The sequence below is a fragment of the Dermacentor andersoni genome, chromosome 5 (assembly GCF_023375885.2).
Source record: "Dermacentor andersoni chromosome 5, qqDerAnde1_hic_scaffold, whole genome shotgun sequence".
NCBI lineage: Eukaryota > Metazoa > Arthropoda > Arachnida > Ixodida > Ixodidae > Dermacentor > Dermacentor andersoni.
Genome location: NC_092818.1, coordinates 25,233,713 through 25,253,247, shown reverse-complemented (window position 1 = coordinate 25,253,247; position 19,535 = coordinate 25,233,713). Strand labels below are relative to the sequence as shown.

Genomic DNA, 19,535 nt, shown 5'->3' with positions numbered 1-19,535 from the left:
ATGTACTGACAGCTGGGTGAACGGGGATTCTGCTCAGTAAAATATTAAATAATACTGGTGAAAGTACCGATCCCTGAGGCACACCTCTCGTTTGCTTATATTTACTGGAAGAATAGCCGCTTCGAAAACAATAGAACTCGGTCTCGCGGCAGCTTGGCTAACGTCGTTCTTCTCTTTCTTTGATCTGGTTGTCTGCGCGGCAGGCGTGGTTCATTACAGCTTGTGACAATATATATATATATATATATATATATATATATATATATATATATATATATATATATATATATATATATATATATACAGGTTGGTCCACATAACTTGAGCCAAAGTTTTCGACATGAAAGGTACTCCGGACGTGAGTTGAACCGAATGCATAATGTTGGCACTGGCCTAGAGTTACTCAGGTTTTTTTATTTTCCTCTTAACGGATTAGTTATGTTTAAATAATATTTTAAAGCTTTATCTGCAGACCCCAAGTGTGACACGCAAAGTTGTAGAGAACCTTGAGAAACCTCTCAATAAATTGTTTCCAAGACGGTATATCTCACGTAGTCCTTTTTTCCGCGTTCCAAAAATAGCACGTGAAATATGAAGACTACCACGTGACGGGGCGCTTGCGCACTGTTATTGCGCTGCTCTCAAGCGTGCGATGAATAAACAAGGTCGGCTGCAACGAGACTGGCCCACAGGGCTGAATTTCCGCATGGCTTCCATTGGCTGTTTTCGAGCAGACGCTCTTTCGACGCTAGCGCCAAGGTCCCCTTCAGTTACAGTCCTAACAGCAGGGCGATGCAGAAGCAAAATGGCGGCGCACACGATTGTTTACGTTGTCATGTCAACAGGAACAGCAGCCGCGCGGCGCCTCCTCTCCCCAACGTTTTTCTTTTCTTTTTGTTATGCCGACCCGCTCCGCTCCCTTTCCCCCATGCCGAGCGCGCCGCTTACTGTTTTGTTTTACCTGTACGCGGCGCGTACAGGTAAAACATATATATATATATATATATATCATTAGCTATTCGCGGTAGCGTTGTTGCTTCGCCTTGAAGATCAATCATGACAGTGTACGTGACAGTGAATGAAAGGGGCGAAATTCTCAAAACATTCATTTCGTAAGTGTTTGTCATTAGCAAGTGTCCTTTGGCAACATTATCTTAGGAATAGCTTCAGCATACCGAACTCCTCTGCGAATACCATCCAGTAACATTGATGGCACTGTTTGCTTTTCGAATGACTTGATTTTATGGTGCGTTGGTATAGGGGCTTGTTTCTATGGTTATTTTGCTACTATAGCTACCGTTGACACTTCATATTGTTCCACTTAGGTTACAGCTATAAGTGGACATTTTCGCAGATATCTTCTACTTACGTTAATGAAACGGCGTTCAACATAACATCCCTAAAATATGAAATGGAGTTACATATATCTGAAGCTTATCATATATTTTGCAATTTCATGTGCAACACCGTATCATTTACGTTACAAGTGGGAAATATTGGCGGGAATTTTCCACTTACAGGTGAAACGTAAGAGCAACGAGAATAAGATATGTGTGCATCGCTCAAAGCTATAAGGAAGTTTTCCTTATGAATGTGGCACCAATGTCTTCTTCTGTGGCCCTTTATAATGAATTTTGAATTAGTCCATTGATTAATTTATTGATAGTGTCAGCGCTATGTTGGGCTGTTGCAGTGGTGGACGCGCACAGTTATTACAATATACTCAACGTTCGTGCAGGAGGGAAAATATCACACAATAACAAAAGAATCACTTACACACAAACGTTACAGAAAGAAAATTGTGGATACTGTGGAGGCGGGTTAGAGGATTTCGATTTGGATATACTATCCATTAAAATATCTATATCGAGTGCGCTAACCACATCATCTGGCAGGAGGTTCTATTCTGAAATACCTTTACCAAAAAACTATTCTTGAAACACTCATTTCGCACTGTTCAGAGAGAGTATAAACATGCTACGGTGGGGACTAGAATGCTGATTAGTCCTAATTATGAATAATTCGTGTACTCACTTTTTACCGGAGTGTGTAAATTTAGCATACATACTTTAGTATTTGATGGGTTGTTCTAGATTCCAGAAGGGGGAGATCCAAAAGTTTACACAACACGGTCGGCGAATAGCAACGGCGGTACTTAAATATAAACCGAGAAGCGAGTCTTGAAATTATATCCACTTCTAATCGGTTGATATGCTTTTAAGCAATGTATGCACAGTTGAACGACTTTATAACGAAGTGCGTGGTACCTCCGAAATCATTCGTTGCACAAGTAACTTCGTTGTAAAATCGCGCACTGCACCACTCACAATAGAACGACTCAGAATAATTAATTCGTTATACAGGTAGTTTCGTTGTTCAGGCGTTTAACTGTATGCGCTAGTCTATTTGCACCGTTCTATTTCACCGTATTAGAGTGGCGTTGTTTCTCAGAAAAAAAAAAGAAAGAAGCATATGTCCACACCCATGAAGATGGCTTTGAGTTCAATTACCCTGGAGTCGCCTATGGGTGCACCTTTGGAAGCACTTTTATTAGGATGATATTGCTTACAATGACGAAGTTCGCGGTGACCCCGATAGTAGCTCCAGAATTCTCTAACGCTTGCATCATTTTGTGATAACTGCTAAAGGTATTGAAGAGGCACCTAGGCAATCTTCACGCGAATGCCCGAAGAAACCACGGAGATAGCTCTATTTTTGTCGCTGACGGAATAAACACGCGGGCAACTGACGCAAGATGGATCCTATATAGGTCGCGAAACTTGCAACTAAAGGCGTGTCAAAAAGATATTGCTAGAGACACCAGGTAGCGTGGAGCGATTGAAACGCGACTGGGTGAGGTGATCACAAACAGTGACGTAAAATAAACCTATGTGTAAAAAAAAGTTCAAAAGTGTTTAAGCATAATACTACTAAATAAAGTAATGATTCACTTTGAAGTAATTTTGCCGTGCTAAGAAAGCAACTGAACGCTTTCTCCATTTTACGATATAAAAGTTGGTTCTTGGTGGCCCCTACAGGCACAAAGTTGACACAAAATTGAGCCAGTCAGCCTCTGTACAGCTTGTATGTCGTGCGGCATGGTGCTGGTCTATTGGGCGCGACAATTTGGTCCAAGGTACCTTTTTTTTAAATTTCTTTGCGTGCTTGTGCATTCGTGGCATGCTCTTCACTTCAAATTTTGGCGGAGCTAGCACACGGCAGTTATTGGCATAGAAAGACATGACCACAGACTTCGCGTCATGCTTGATCTTGACACTGCTGCGTCCGACGTGTCGTGTCCCTCCGTGACGATGAAGGCGGAGCGCAATGCGACGAAGTAGCGTGCAGCTTTTGATCACTCTTCCCAACACAAGCTCTTAGCGGACTACAGGAAGCAATATTGGTAGGTTGAAACGCTTTTTAAATAGTAATGTGGTGTACTGCGGTCTTGTCTGATGAGTGTTTTATGTGGATACATGGCGTAGCAAATAATTTTAAGCTTCGAGGTGGATGGGTTTCGCATGTATTTCGTTATTTTGTGACTGGGTGTTGACCATACTGCCCTTCACCCGTTGAAACATATTGACACGTGTACTTGTTCAACTTTATCGGGTGACCGTGTTTCACCGTCTAACAAATGTTATCGCTCAGTTAAGGACGCGCCTGTATGTATCGGAAGTTTCTCGAACGTTATCGATGGGTCTATCGGCTGTCTGTTGTCACCAAACTTTGTGTAATCTGATTGCATGTATGCGCGACGCGAATTGTGTAGTACTTTCTGGAAGACACGCGGGCCCCAGCGACTTCTCCGGAACCTACGATGACTCATGTGTAAAAGCCGACGCGCTCGACCCGCTGCTCGGGTTTGGGAAACCGATGTGAAATTGTCGCGAGTAGCGAGCTACGCTGAGGCATCTGCTGCGGGAAGTGGAAACAGAAAGCGCTGTCAACATGGAGAAAATAAAAAGAAAGCTAGTAAGGAGCGTCGCGCGGTAAAAGAAGAAAAAAAATATATCAAGGAAAAAGCATCTAAGCACGTGATAACAAGCAGTCGTTTCCATAGTAATCCATCTTTGCTACGTTGCATTCGTGGTCTGCTTGTCTGCTTCGCTGCTCTCGAAGTTGCAACGCACTTCATTCGTGCGGCGCTTCGGAGGTGTACTGCTTTTGCAACAGTAACCATGTTTACAGGTGTAGAAGCCAAGAACTAAAGGCAATAAATCTATGTTAACAGGCACAGCATAGACACCGACCGGTAATAGAAAGCCTGTCTAGTCCATGTCTTCATTGGTGCTCTGTTCTTTAAGAAATAGATGTACCGCACTCCAAAATGACACACTGTGTATTACTTTGTGCTAGTGAAAGCGAAGGCAACTCCACTAACCAGCGACACTCAAACTTACCACGAACCAAGTCAGCTACTGCGTGCTGTTCCCAGGATTCAACTTGCGATGCGCGAATTCGGAAAGGAAGAACGCAACAAGACTGTAGCAAAGTCGGCTCAATATACGTGATCATGTCGCGGTAACCTTTAGCCTCTTCGGCTGCCGCGCCGGAGAATCGGTGGACACAGCCTAGCGTGCTTAGTTCCCGGTAAGTTTTAATCGACACGCACTTGTTTATGCCTCCCCCCTCCCTTCCCCCCCACCTATGTGAAACATTTTCCCGCGATATTTTCGTGCAACTTCTGTCGTTTACGGCGAAGTACACACCGTCTTCGATGACCACACTCCGCGCATGCTCTTCGGAAAGAGAATGGATGCGACACTAACGTGCATCTGCTGCAATCAAACGTTGCAACTGAGATCATAAATGCGCAAGTTGCAATAAACGACGGAAGCTGCGCGAACATATTGAGGAAAAACGAGCACAGACTGTTTCGCAAAGCACCCCGACAGGTAAGCGTCGTGTAAAACGTGCCAGGAACCAAGCATACTGGGCCGAGTCATCCGGACAGGGTCACGTGTTGGGCCGACTTCTTGAGAAAGGAAGAAACCAAGGGGATGGCTGCAGGGAGAGTAGGCTCGCGAAGGCTGACTGTGTAATGTAATGATCCCTCCTATATGTTTATTTTTCCTATCTCCATGGTCAGATGAGGATGTCTTGCGAAGACTTTCTTGACACTGAGCACGCCAAGGAGGTCAGAAAAAACATTCTTTTTGATGTTTCCTCCGCAGTTTTCTTTTTATTTCAAGGCTGTCAACCTCTTCCGTACTATTTGGCGAATTTAACACATGTGCAAAATTTTTGCCGCTGTAAGTTTTCCTTCTGTACCACCTGACTTGTACATGCTTCAGAAAAAGTAAGCGATTATAATTACTTCTTTCGAAGATGTAATTGATTATGGTTAGCAGTTACTGCCCCACGAATGTAACTGAGCAAATCCTAAAAGTTATCGATTACTTAGCGTTACTTTCCTCCCTATTTTATTAACGTTTGAACAAGTTTTTCTTTGCGTCCTCTGCAGCCTTTCACACGTTCTTTATCTTCACTAAGAATTGCTTTTCAAATTTTTCTGCGATAATGTTCCCTCGCTTTATTGTAGACATTTGCAGCGGCAATGATACGTCAGAGGCCTGCGCGGCACACGTAGCACTGTCGCAGCGTAAGCCGGAGGAACGGCTCCACAGGAGCTCCATTTTCGGCACCACACACTACATGTCTTCGCGGCGAAGTATATTCGCGTCGTTCTCACCAGAAGGATAGGAACTGCCCGTCCGGCGTCGACGGCAAGCTGCGGCTTGTCCTGCTCTCTGCACAGCGGTCTGTCGAGCCCGATGTTGCCTGGTTGCAGCCGCGTGCGTAGCTCTACGATTCGCTTCTTCAGCAGCGGTTCGCACCTTGCGAGGAAGCGCCATAGCGTGTACCGAAGAGCAAACACAAGTATACAGACTACAGTGCCGCATATGTCACATCCCTTGATCCGTGGCACGGTTCATTGATGATGATGATTATTATTATTTATTGGCATCCCCTTCGAAACGGAGTGGCGACAAATAGTCACCTAGCCTGCTTGAGTTGATCAGGTCCAGCTTCATGCAGCATGCAACTACTGTAGTAGGATACAACTTTGAAAAGCAGCAGTTGGCAACCAAGGCGCACGGACCACACGGGATTGTGTTAATGCGCCAGTCAATCGCAGAAGCAAACTAAAGCGTCGTCATGCAACCTTTTCAAAATGACGTCGTAATTGATACCTCCGCAGCGTCTGCTGCTCTTGATTGTTTGCATCGTCGGAAGCGACGAGGTGTGCAACAGACATGCACATTGTGAGAATTTCACTTTTCAAAAGTTCGCGGTGCAGTTCATTTCACTGCTGAGGCCGTTTTACTTGTAAAACTTCACTGTCAACTGAACTAAATCTTGACAATAAATATTTGCAGCGAAGCATGCGTTTTATTTCAGTCAATAAAGAATTAGACTTTCACCGTTCCACTACGATAGACGAATGAAAACGTACAAAATTATGCGTTTATAAGTTTATTTATGTGGTTACCGCATTTTTTACGTAGCAGGGAAAGTTTGAAGTACGAACAATTTGCAGCCTCGCGGAGGAACAGTGGCTGACGGTTATAAGGGCGTGGGCGGGGCTTCACTGCAGACTTGTTGTATGCGACTATATATGTAATTATAAAATCCCTTGATAATTTGAAAGTAGCGACACTCTTTGAACTCTGTCGCCGCCGCGCGACCTCCTCGCCTCCTCCTTGCCTGTTGTGCGTCCCCCCCCCCGCAGCAACCAGTTTTGCCCCCGTTTTTCTGCACGACGATTGGTCTCCCTGCCGTTGCCCTTGGAAACGCGCGGACCTTGAGTTTTGCTTGTGTTTTTCTTTTTCGTTCGCGCCATTTTCCTCCTTAGCATGGTTGGCTCAGCGCTTTAGCTCGGCGTAGCGAACGTTGTACGCTGTGTTTCCTGCTCTGTGTGCCAACATTATGCCGGGCTGTTGCGCATATAACTGCAGCAAGAAGCCTGAAGACGGTTATGCCGTTTTTATGATACCGCAAGGAAAGCGTGACGGCTTGCGCAGGAAGCAGTGGCTGCATAACATTGGCCGAAAGAACTTTGTTCCGACAAAGAACAGCGTTGTTTGCGAGGTGAGGCGTCTTTCTTATAGCTCGTAGCAAAGCATCCGGTAATGCTGCATTTTTTTCATTCTTCCGGCCTGCTCACTAGCGTTTTTGTTGCGGCAATTTGTACGTTGCATAAAAATGCGGTCGTCCTCAGTGTGCTTAATATTCTGGGGCGGCTCCATCACCTGGCACGTCGCCAACTGTTGTTATTCAGTCGGAAGTGCAGCATTATAGATTCTGCTTTGCGCCCTGAAAAAATTAGTGGCATGCATACCTGTGGTATTGTACGTGATGGGCGTTAGCTAGTCAACATTGAGTTTTTTTATGTTTTAAGGTTAAAGCCTTTAGATCTTGTTAAGAACGGCCCGCTGAGATGCAAGTTTTGCCAGCCAGTTGCGACAGCAGCGGCAACCTTGTCTCGGAACGCCACCGCTACGCTCTAGCCTCGTCGCCATTGTGACTAAACGCGCTCGGCGGACCAACTATTGTTACTGAGCTCGCGGGAACGTCTACTGAGACCCCTTCCCACGCGCCGACCAAGACGTCAGACAATGGGCAGCGGCGGAGACCACTGTGCAAGGTCCGCTCTGGAATTTAGAGGCGCCGGCTGTGGTCGGGCGTGACCACTTGGATACGGGGACGCAGGACAATGGACAACACGACGGCCGCGTTGCGAAGATCAGCTCCGAGTGCAGTGAAAGTGCGTACGTGCGTGTGTAAACCGTCCCGCGGAGAGGCGGCTTGTTTACGATGGCGTCGAATGTTTTGCCTCACCTAGGGATCTAGGGAACACGAAGTGCTTAAAAAACCACTGTTGTGTGGCTGCTCAGGACACTCTCTTAAGCAGTCCTGTTAAACTGATGTACTTTCTCAAGCAGTCATGCTAGACTGATGTAGATACTGTAAATGAACCCATATTCCTCGTTCTCGAAGAGAAGCAGTCCTTCCCTTCATCAACGTCCTCAGCGTAGATAAGTTGGACGACCGCATCGGCCAGCTACCGTCTAATTCATGCCGGACTCCAATCTTGACAACGGGTTACGAGCGATGGGATTGAGCCCCCAATCATAACAATATCTATGTTTCAAAGTCGCGTTGGAAACTGGAAGTATCACGTGACCCAAGAAAGGCCAGAAGTGACCCAAAGCATGTCCACCCCTGTATAAGAGAATGATTACCCCAGTTAATTAATGAATCATTAGTGATTGAAATAAGGTGGATTAGGGGGGATTAAGGTTGGTTAGAGTGTATTAAAGAATATTAAGATGGATTAGAGTGCACTAAGAAAGATTAGGATGCATGAATAAAAATTAAGGTGGGTGGAGGAGGATTAAGGTGGATTATGGTGGACTAAGGTGAAGGGCTGATGAAAGGGCATTAAGACCGATTAGGGTGGATTAGGGAGCATGAACAAGGATTAGGGAGTATTAAGGTGGATGAAGGGAGATTAAGGTCTACTAATAGAGATTAAGGGGGTTAGGGCTGATAAAGGAGGATTAAGCCCGATTAGGATGAATTATGGTAGATTAAGGGGGATTAGGGACCATGGAGCTGGATTAGGTGTGATAGAGGTGGATTATTGTGTATTAAGGTGGATTGGGACTATTAAGCAGGATTAAGTTGGATTAAGGTGAATGAATAAGGATGAAGGAATAATAAGGATAAGAATAAGGATGAAGGAGGACTAAGGGAAATTATGGTGGATTAGTGTTGATAAAGGGGGATTAAGAGCGCGTAGGGTAGGCATAGGTACATTAAGGGCGATGTAGGTAGATTAGGTTGTATTAAGGTGGATTGGGAGTATTAAGGTGGATTAGGGCTCATTCAGTATGAAGACCGATTAGTCTACCATAAACCTCCTAATGCACATTAATCCACCGAATCCAACTTCATTGACCCTAATCCTCCTTAATCCGCCTTCATTCACTTTAATCCACGGTAATCGACGGAAGTCCTCCTTAATGCACCCTAATGCAACTTCATCGACCTTAATATACTCTAACCATTTTTAATGCGCTTTAATCCTCCTTAGTCGACCCTAATGCTTTCTCATTCACTTTAATCCGGCCTAATCCACTATAATCGTCCCTAATTCACCTTAATCCACCCGAATCCACATTCATCTACCTTAGTCCACTCTAATCCTCCTTCATTCACTTTAATTCACCCTAGCCCACCATAATGCTCCTTAATGCACCTTAATCCTCCTTAGTCAACCCTTATACTTCCTCATGCAGCTTAATCCTCCCCAATGCACCTTAATCACCTTCATTCACGCTAATCGACCTTCACCGACTTTAATCCACCTTAATACTCCTTAATACACCCGAATTCATCTTAATCCAATCACTAATCGATCATTACTTTGCTAATCATTAATAATCTCTTATACGCGTCTACACATGCTTTGATTCGCTTCCCGCCTTCCTTCGGTCACGTGATATTTTCTGTAGCTCACAATGGGACCCTGAAACAGGTCTAAGGCTTTCGCTTAATAAACCACACACAAAGGGGTGTGTCACAAGCAATACTAGATCAGACGCACAAAGTACGGCATCTGATCATGTGGCAGAAAATTGTCTGGAGTATAGAACTCGCCTCAAAACTCCCTTTACATCGGTATACCCCGTTCATACGGCTTTAAGAAAAAAACCAACCTCCTCATAAACGTTGCCTCCAGTATTATCGATGCTGCTATAGCACTATCAAAATTTTCAACCCCACTGGGGCGCGCAACTGGCCCAAAATAACACGCCTCCATAGAATCCTGTGGCCCGTCCGCAGGAGCCCAGGAGAAAAAGCGCGCCTTGCGCAGCCGGTGGGCGAGGAGAATCGAGAAGGAAAGCGCCGTGAGGAGGAGAGTGTCGCTACTTTCAAATTATCAAGGGGCTTTATGTAATTGCTACATGTCGGGACATCTGGTGGAATATAACATAACTGCAATGCAAAGTTTGTACGCATCGACGCTACGCGGCGCCTATGTCACATCGCGTGTCAAATGGCATGATAAGGTGCTAATGATGATGATTATTATTTAATAGCATTCTCTTTTAGACGGGACGGTGAGAAACAGTCACCTAGCCAGGTATACGACACATGTTTTTCATTACAGCAATATTTATACATCTCCATAATCTTTTTCTTCCTGAAATCTTCTCTCTTTCGTATGCAACCTATGCATCTGCTACATGGCGTTCTAGCTGGCGTAATAATTTGCAACTGCAATGCAAAGTATGCACGTATCGACGCTACGTGGCACGCATCTCACATCGCAAGGCAAGTGGTATGATATACGATGCTAATGATGGTGATGATAATGACTTATAGCATCCCCTTTTGAAACGCGGCGGTGGCAGTAACCGAGCCAGCTTGATTCAGTCAGGTATACAATATATGTTTTTTCTAGCATTCTTGTATACATCTCCATAACTTCTTTTCTTCCTCGGCCCTTGTCTAACTACCTTGTACCGCTACCTGTGCATCTGGTACATGGAGTTCTACCTGATGTAATAATATGCAAAATGCAACGCAATATGTGCACGTATCGACGCCACGCGGCGCGCATGTCCCGTCGCGTATCTCCCCGCGCGCTAGTACGCGTTTATACACCAGAACACCGTGAATTCAAAGCGCGCCGCCATATTGATGAGCGCCGGTCGCGCCATCTATCCCAAGCGCCGCGAAGTAGCAGGCCTGGGCTGCCACGCCGGGAGATGCGACCCGGCGCGAAAGCGAAACTTGGGCTTTTTAGCTGGGCGGAAGGCGTGTTTCGCCTTTTTTCTAGCCTGTCATTTTCGCTGTCTCGATTCAATCAAACTTCAAGACCTCATGCAAGTCCGCAATGGCCACACTGAGTGATGTGCAGACTGCAGAAGCGAATACATCGGGTAACCACGTAAGCACGTAACCTGTGAAGGATTTTACAGCACTGTGTTGGTGCCACATTTTATTAAAGCACGCAGAACATTGTCCTCTGCACTTTCAGTTTGGTCTTGTTTGTCATGGTCACTACTGGGTTGGCCGCGTTTGGCAACCAACTGGCGAGGTCGTTTGACTGCCTGATTAGCAGACGCCTGCCCTTCAGCACCTGCACATTGAAAACAATATATATGTTATAGTAAGAAGGGCTGTAGTTCTTTCCCATGCCATCACTGTTGCGAAGACATAAAGTCCTCTCAAAATGAAATAGAAAATGCACCAGGCCAATTGTATCGCGCAACCCCTTAAGAGTACAACATTAAGAACACAAGCCTACAGTACTCGAACAAGCAGCATGTGATGCTAAACCTGCACTCATTGGAAAATGAGGAACTACAGTAGTTATAATGTTCAACTACATGTGCAGTCAAAGCCCGTATAACAGGGCGAGCATGACGGATGCAGGTTTTGTACAGTTGCACAAACCATGACAGGGCACATAAAATTACCATCCCTACTTAAAGCTGCATCATCAGGGAAGCCTTTGGTACAAGACAACAACCGCACCTACATTCCAAAAAATTAGCACCACCAACTGCAGCTACCTGGTATCAGACCTGTTTCGCTTGTGCGAGGCCATATCGGATTGTTAGCGCTCGCTTAGAAAACAGTAAAAGAAACTGGTGAGAACGAGCAAAATTTTGTTACAAAATACAACAATAATTAAGCACCTTATTTTCCTCGCCTTATGAACGGAAAAATTTTGCGCTTTGCCCTACTAACAGCCCGCACGCAGTTTAGAGCTCAGGATGCTCAAATGACTTCGTTACGAATGACACCTGCAACACCAGCTCGTAAAGACAGGCGCGCTGCAAGAACGCCTTCGGCGACGAGCAGTCGTTGTTTACGTTTTTGTCGACGCATGCTACGTGACGAGCAGACTTCGTTTTACTTTCATTAGCTATAACGCTCACCAGCAGGGCAACATACTATCGTTTACAACTTGTCGTTCACGCTTAATGGTCATGCCGTGCAGCAGCTGCAAGTATCGCTAACCGCAAACTCAACTGTTCCGCTTAACCGTCGGGAGCTCTGCCTGAATGAAAACACGAAAAGGCTTGCCTTCTTGTTATAGCCAAGGCGAAGCACCGGCGCGGGATTCTGCTCTGTGGGCTTGTCCAGAAAGTGCTCGGAGCAAACCTGCGTGTTACACATATTACGTTCGTAGGGCGCAAAGTTGAACGTGGCACCAAAATATACACAGATCGAATACTCACTCGTGCATTTTCACTGGGTTGGTAGTTCTTCCTATTCACTGCAGCTATCCACCGGTGGCGCAGCTTGTCATTCTTCGTTGCGGATGGAAATCGGTGCAGGCTGAAAACACCGCACCGGCACGATTCCCTACGTGTATTGTGCTCTTCGCAAACAGCGCTAAGCAACCTGCTCCTTTTCCGCTGGTTATTTTGGCATCCAAACACGACGCAACGATGCCCAGATGACTTCTTGTACTTTGGATTCGCGTGAACGGGCACATTTCCGCACTTCGGAGTCCTAGAGCTAGCGCTAGCCATGTCTGCTGGTCGCCGGCGAACACGCTTTGGCAGCCCAGAACAAAATGGCGCTGGTCGACCGGGCAATCCGGGTGCGAGAGTATGCGTTCGATTAGCCTGGGTGCGAGGCTAGCGTGTTCTGGTCTATAGGGCATCTTCCCGCTGCATGCTAGCGAGCGCTGGCGTGGCTCAGAAATTCAGGTTGACTTAAAACGCATTCGAAAGTCATTCAAGCACGTGCAAGCGTCCAATAAAAGTATCCAGTCCGGCACTGTTTCTTGTGCAGCTTACGCGCTACGAACGTAGGCAGCAGATTCCATAAAAAATGACCGAGTGCTTCGCGGTAAACTTCTGTAGCCCTTCGTTTTTCTTCTTCTGCTGAAGATTCTGCTCCAATGTATTGAAGAAGAAAAAAAGCGCTGGCGGGGATCAGCGGTAGAGTAACGGACTCCCGCATTCGATATCGGCGGGAACTGGGTATTTTAATTTCCTCATTCCCGGCGATAGCAGCTACGGACACCGGACACCGGCGGCAAAGGTGGTGGTGGCGGAAACCATAGCCAACCGAAACGGCTGTTCGTGTGAGGCCATATCAGCTTACGCTGTGAAACGTGCTCACTGTGCCAGTTTAAAGGAACAGCTGTGCTGTAGCGTACGAACTCATTGCTCACAAGATTGGGGAAGGCGCTCCCGATAGGATAAGAGAAAAGGCGACAAACTCGCACCTGAGTGATTCCCTTGCATGAACGTCCGAAATGCTTTCTGCTCTATAGAAGTGCCGTTTGAATTTTTCGGCCAACATAGGATGGACATGATGGAAGCAGATTTGTCTTATGTGCCACAGGCAATTCCGAAAAATTACGTTAATGTGAAACAGAACACACATAGAAACATGCGTTTGACAGCCAAGAACTTCTGTGTACGTCGAACAAGTCATAGACTGCACTAAGCGAAGAAGAATTGAGTAGCAGCTTTTACCAGCCATAAAAGTCATTTAATAACACTTCCACGAGAGAGAGAAAGAAAGGCAGAAATTTATTGTAAGAGAAAAACTCTGAGGTCAGACTTGCAATAGAAATGTGCAAATCTGCAAGTCTGCAATGTTCAGGGGAACGAGGCGTAGCTGGAGGCGGGAAGGTGGTTACTCGCGTGCATATTTTCATCGCTTTGGACACTGTAGTCCCCGTCAACTGTAAGTGCTCAAAGCTGCGTCGTTGGTTATAGCATGTTTCGTCAAAAACGTAACTAGTTAGACGTAAATGATTACTGAAAAAATTAATTGTATTACAGTGAGCGTTATCGAGCAAACAGAGTCATTGTTTACTTGCAATATTACCAGAAAACGTAATTGATTACTGGTAATTATGTGTACTTCGTGACGTACAAGTTGGACTACCACAGAACGTTGTCAGCAAGTATAGCGGCAACACATGTCGCTTTTATTAAATTCACGTTTTATGCTCTCATGTGTGGACGTAAGGGAGCTCCAGAAGCGCCAGTACTATGGCGATATTTATCTCGTCTTCGAAATAGTCCCTGTGTGGCGCGCGGTATAAGCCACGTTTCGAACACGTTTTTATCTTGCAAAGCGTGTTTATTTATTTATTGCAACGTAACATGTAACGCGGTTTAAATACTAAGCAAGGGCGACGTGCAGAGAGGTCTGTTCACCGAGGGTCAGGAACCGAGAGCTCAAGCTCTGTCGTCGCTCCCGAAGCACACACACCTGTCTTCCTCCCTACGTGACGAAGTCATTGTAGCGCAGATACAAACAAAGAGCACAACACCGCACAACGTGAGTGCTACGCTCACAGCTATTTATTAGGTCCCTAGAAGGGCAGAAGAAGCTTACACCAAAATGAACTTGCACCACATTGGCATCTTCAATTACCAACCAACTAGGCCAAGAACAAGTTTCTCGTATCTGAAGCGCTGTTTGCTACAATTTATTTATTTACACATACTGCAGCCCTGTTGTATGGCTGTAGCAGGGGTAGGAAAACGTAGTAAATTGGCAGGAACAAGAAGTAAAATATTCGAACAGCACAACATACGTGCAACTGATTTCACGCAATCGCAGGACGAAGAAATGCTGCAGAGTTCTGATTCATGGAGGAGCGCGCAGCAGAACGGACACACGGTGAGCACGTACGCGAAACATTTGACTTATCGGTAAAGAAGGACGACGTTGCATTCTAAATACATTGAAAATGCTGTGTTGAATCTAGTGTTTCTTAATTTTCTTAAACAAGTACGCCTGTCAATATTATCAAGAAACGAGTGTTTTAAATGTACATGTGTAAGCTTTGCAGATCCTTAGACTTTCATATTGTCTATTTCGTGAGATATGTTACGTGTAAACTTCTGCACCGTTTCTTGCTGCTGTCTGTACTTTTGTGGAGTGCTGGGGCCCGTCAAGCTGCCGTATAGTGCGGCGTTTTTCTAACTATCGCTGCCACTCGTGTTCAATTTTGGCGTGTACCGGTGTGGTAACACAAACTTCGAAACTTCTACTTCAACAATGCACCAACGACTCAACCAAGCAAACGTTGATAAATTTTCCTGCGTCAAAAAGGCCTGGAATTTGTTTCGGGTCATCTGGCAGGCGTATCATTTGCTTGCAACATCGTCACTGTCGCTCGTCCTGTATGTTTCGGTGCATGCTTCTTCTTTTCCTCATCGTTTTTTTTTTTTTTTACCGCACAATTGAGTTATAGGACTATTTCTCTCGCACGTTCGACTTGTATTCGAACCTGCTCCGCTAGACACTCACTGCGTTGTTTTTATTATATCATGTAAAAGAAAGAAAAGAAAGAAGCTCAAAAGCCATTAAACCTCCAGTTGAAGTCGATGAAAGACGGTATTCCTGAGTGAGTGAGGGTTGAAATAGGGGTGGAGTTACCGCGCACAGCACTTTATCGCGTCACTCCTCATTTGAGAATCGAAGTAGGAAGAGCGTCGTACTCAATTTTTGTTTTTACTGCGCTATCTTCGGGACCGGCTGACAATTTGACGTATCGTGGCTTGTTCATTCATATTCAATAAATTCCGGAATTTAACGTACGAAAACGACGACGTTTTTGAGGCATGCCGTCATGGCGGAAAAGTGTGCATAGCGTAATGATTATAGTATCAGGCTCCTGTGCTTGATGTCCCCTTCTAGAATCCGGTGGTTCGAAAGTTATATCGACCTATTTACTCGTACTTTTAAAATCATAATTTCACCATAAGGGCGAAACAATGAATGCGATAATAACGTGTTAGAACGTTTCACAAAATAAGGCTCGTAGCTTTAGTGGCAGCGTGAATTGCAGTAAACGTATGCTTGCTAAGTGAACACGCGTGGCGTGACGTGCGCAAACACACGCGGACAGAAAGAACTCTATGACCGCGAACAGCGTCGGCTAGAAGTACAGGGTCGTCGGCCTCACGTTCCTGTAGGGCGGCATTCTCACGGCGGGCGTAGTGTGCGTTCACTAGACACTATTTAATCGGGCTCCTGTTTGCATAGCGCCGCGTCTAGGCGCCCCCAGCGATGATTTGCAAAGTGCGCTGTACACCCAGCAGCACATTTGTCCCGCGCCTGGACCGCACACACTGGTCATGGCACGTATGCGAGCCCTCGTTACTTCAGTGTGATTAACGTTTCACAGGAGCTTCCCGGCCGGTTTCAGACGCTTAACGCTCGGAGCAGCGCCTCTATTTCTATTTTCTTTTTCAAATAGAGGAGGCGTTGCTCGGAGGCATGCTTGCACTGTTTGAGGGACGCAGTGCCTCGCTGCAGGCACCTCGCATCGATGGGTACTGTTCTAGCCACCGTACACCATGGCTACTACGCGTGGTTAAACGATGTCATAAGCCGGCAGGGGTCTGCATAGGCTTCACGGTCTGCTTCGACTCCGCCAATAAGTGCGTACTTTGCACGGCGGCGAGTGGTCGCGCGCGCTGTATCTTGAAAGGAATCTGCGGATGGTTCATACCTTTGTGCGCGCTGTGTTCTCGTCGCTCTTGCGTTGAAGCGATAGACCGCACGAAGTTCGCTCGCTGCTGCTGCCGCGCTTCTTCAAACCAGCTTTTTGACAGCGAGTGTTCCCGCTCATCGACTGTGATATGTTCACCTTTGCGTGTGCGCGCTGGCACCATGCTTGTTCATTCAGATAGTAGGCCAATGTCTCCAAGTTTATACGGCCGATAGAACTACTAAGCCTACTTCGTATAGCTGTCTACCAATTTGCTTTCGCAATCGATGCTTCGCCTTTTGGGCGAAACTGCGACTTTTTTGTACGTTTCACAAAAAGGCCTTTGCACGGAGGGTTCCCGCCAAGGGGTGCGATTCTATCTACCTCCAGCACATGTTAATTTTAATGCGTAAGCATTCTTTGACGAGCTCCCCAGCGCTGTCACGGAAAAAGTGTATGTAACAAGCATGTGACGACCTTCGGGCATAATCTTCGTTGGCCCGCCAGGCTCGGTGGCCTGCCAGGCTCAGCAGGCAACATTGGTCACCGCACCAATAAACACCGACGAGCACAGCTGTTCGGCGGTCAGTCATCGTTCATCACCACCACGCTGCGTAGCGTCTGTCTCACGGAGGGTGCCTCGAGCCCTCCCTCGTTCACTAATCCGGGCGGATCGTGACACTGGCGACGAGTACCCCCGGTTCGTCCCACGCCGCCGCGAGAGGCAAAACACCGTCCCCCGTTGCTGCTGCCATGCCGCTGTACGGCAGGCTCGAGCCGTTAGATGGAGATGGGTCCGCCTGGCCAGTTTACGATGAACTAGTCCACGTGTTCTTCCGGGCAAACGACACACCCGAGGCCAAACAGCGGGACATTTTCCTGGCCAGCTGCGGGACCCGCGTCTTCAGTCTCCTGCTCGACCTTCTCAAGCCAGCCACGCCGCATGTTAAGACGTTGGGTGAGCTGCTCGCCATACTGCGCTCGCACTTCAACCCAGCACCGTCCACACTAATGGAACATTTCCGCTTCAACAACCGGAGCCGCCGGGAAGGAGAGACTCTTGGGCAGTTCATCGCTGCTCTACGAGGGTTAGCGAGTCCCTGCGCCTTCGGGGACCAGCTGGACTCGCTGCTCCGGGACCGTTTCGACTGCGGCATCAACAACCCCGCCATGCAGACGCGACTCCTAGAACTTCCCGACCCCTCGCTGGACGATGCCATTAAGGCAGCGCTGGCAATGGAAGCTGCCGCCAAAGACGCCGGCGAGATTGCCCGTGCGACTGGCTCACCATCGCCGGAAGCGGCGGTCAACAAGTTGGCGATAAAGGGCAGTATCTTCAGTCGCTGTGATGATGCCTACTCCCCCTCAGAGTGCCAGTTCTCTCACACTGCTTCACGTACGGGAAAACTGGGCACCTGGCACGGGCATGCCGAAGGGGGAGGACGAACAGCAAACAGCAGCAGTAGCCTGGTTCAAGCCCAGGTACAACACAAGCCCGCGGCCAGGGTAGCCGTCGCAAGGGTACGCGGCGGGGGCGTGCGGCAGCAGGCTCAAGTTCTTCCGCGGCCAGGCTCCACGTCGTGGCTGAGGATCCGCCGATTTCCGACATGTGGCACCCAGGCTTTGCACCGTCGTCTGTGCCGCCATACATGCTGACCGTCAAAATCTGCGGGCACCCAATTTCCATGGAGCTGGACACAGGGGCCATGCAGTGTGTCAGTAATGGCCGGGAAACTTTGCAAGCGTGCTTTCCCCGGTGTGTCCGTCGAGGCTTCGGGGGTGATGCTGCGCAGCTACTCCGGGCAACTCTCCCTGGTCCAGGGTCAGGCACAGGTCAGCGTTCGCTTTGGCGACAGGGAGGCAACCCTTTCCCGTTACTTAACGAAGGAGTCGTCGCCGACGCTGCTGGGCCGAAACTGGATTCATACACTGGGCGTTCGTCTGCCAGAGTACCAGGAAGCCAGCCTGCATGTGGTGAAAGATGTCCCCAGCCTCCTGACCGAGTTGAAGTCCCTGTTCTAGCCAGGGGTGGGCACATTCGCCGGCACGACGGCTGGCATCTATGTACCTGAGAGAGCCCGGCCACATTTTTTCAATCCTCGCCCACTGCCCTTCGCCCTGAAGGACGGTGTCACCCAGGAGCTGCAACGGTTGCAGCGAGAGGGCATCCTGGTGCCCATAAAGACGTCTCACTGGACTGCTCCCATAGTACCAGTCCTCAAGCGAGACGGCAGTCAAGATCTGCGGAGATTTCAAGGTTAGCATTGACCCCGTCGCTACCGTCGAGAAGTACCCGTTGCCACGGATTGAAGATCTCTGGTGAGCGTTTTCTGGTGGACAGAAATTCACCAATATCGACCTCAGACATGCTTACCAGCAGCTGAGGTCCGTTTGGCGTGGCCTCAGTCCCAGCCATATCTCAGAGGAAGATCGACAACCTCTTCAGGGGCATGAGGCACGTGGCGGTGTACTTGGACGATATTCTGATTACTGGCAGCGACGATGGGGACCACTTGCACAACGTCCTGGCACGACTGCAGGACGCTGGTCTCAAAGTGCTTGAGCTTGAGACCGGCGCAGCGATCACTTAGGAGGCGCCCCGCATCGGACTTTGCACCCACCAATCACGCGGTGAGCGTCGAGCAACCCAGCGTTCGGCGCAGCAACGAAACGTGCGCCTGAGCAAGCGGAACGAACCGTAATTACGTCATGTTTCAATCAGCCCCATTTCACCTCTGGCGGTGGACAACGTAAAATTAAATCACAGACAGAACAGCGGCGGTGACCTCACGGTCGTCTCCGGGAAAGGACCTGGGACCTGCTGATGCCCTGAGCCGCCTGCCCCTGCCAGAGATGCCTGATGCTGTTCCAAAACCTGCGGAAGTGTTCATGCTGGAGCCGGCGTAACCGGAGGTAGTCTCCAGATCTGCGGTATCGCAAGTGACCAGCCGGGACCCAGTCCTGCCTCAGGTGGTCAAGGCGGTGTCCCGTGGGGAGGAATTGGTCCAGGAGGCGTATAGCCACAAGGCCGCCG

The 19,535-nt window shown here is 47.8% G+C and overlaps 1 protein-coding gene across 5 annotated transcripts in view; it reads left to right on the top strand.

Annotated features, from left to right (window-relative positions):
* LOC126529972 (uncharacterized) overlaps positions 1 to 19,535 on the top strand; it is a 142,076-nt gene that overhangs the window by 16,741 nt on the left and 105,800 nt on the right. For 4 of the 5 annotated variants that reach the window (XM_055070152.2, XM_072288155.1, XM_072288156.1 and 1 more), the window contains one exon: positions 14,623 to 14,682. The exons of the other annotated variant lie outside the window; for it this stretch is intronic. In XM_055070152.2, the coding sequence (XP_054926127.1) occupies positions 14,623 to 14,682 (60 nt within the window). The remainder of the gene's footprint in view (positions 1 to 14,622; positions 14,683 to 19,535) is intronic. 5 annotated transcript variants of the gene reach the window in all.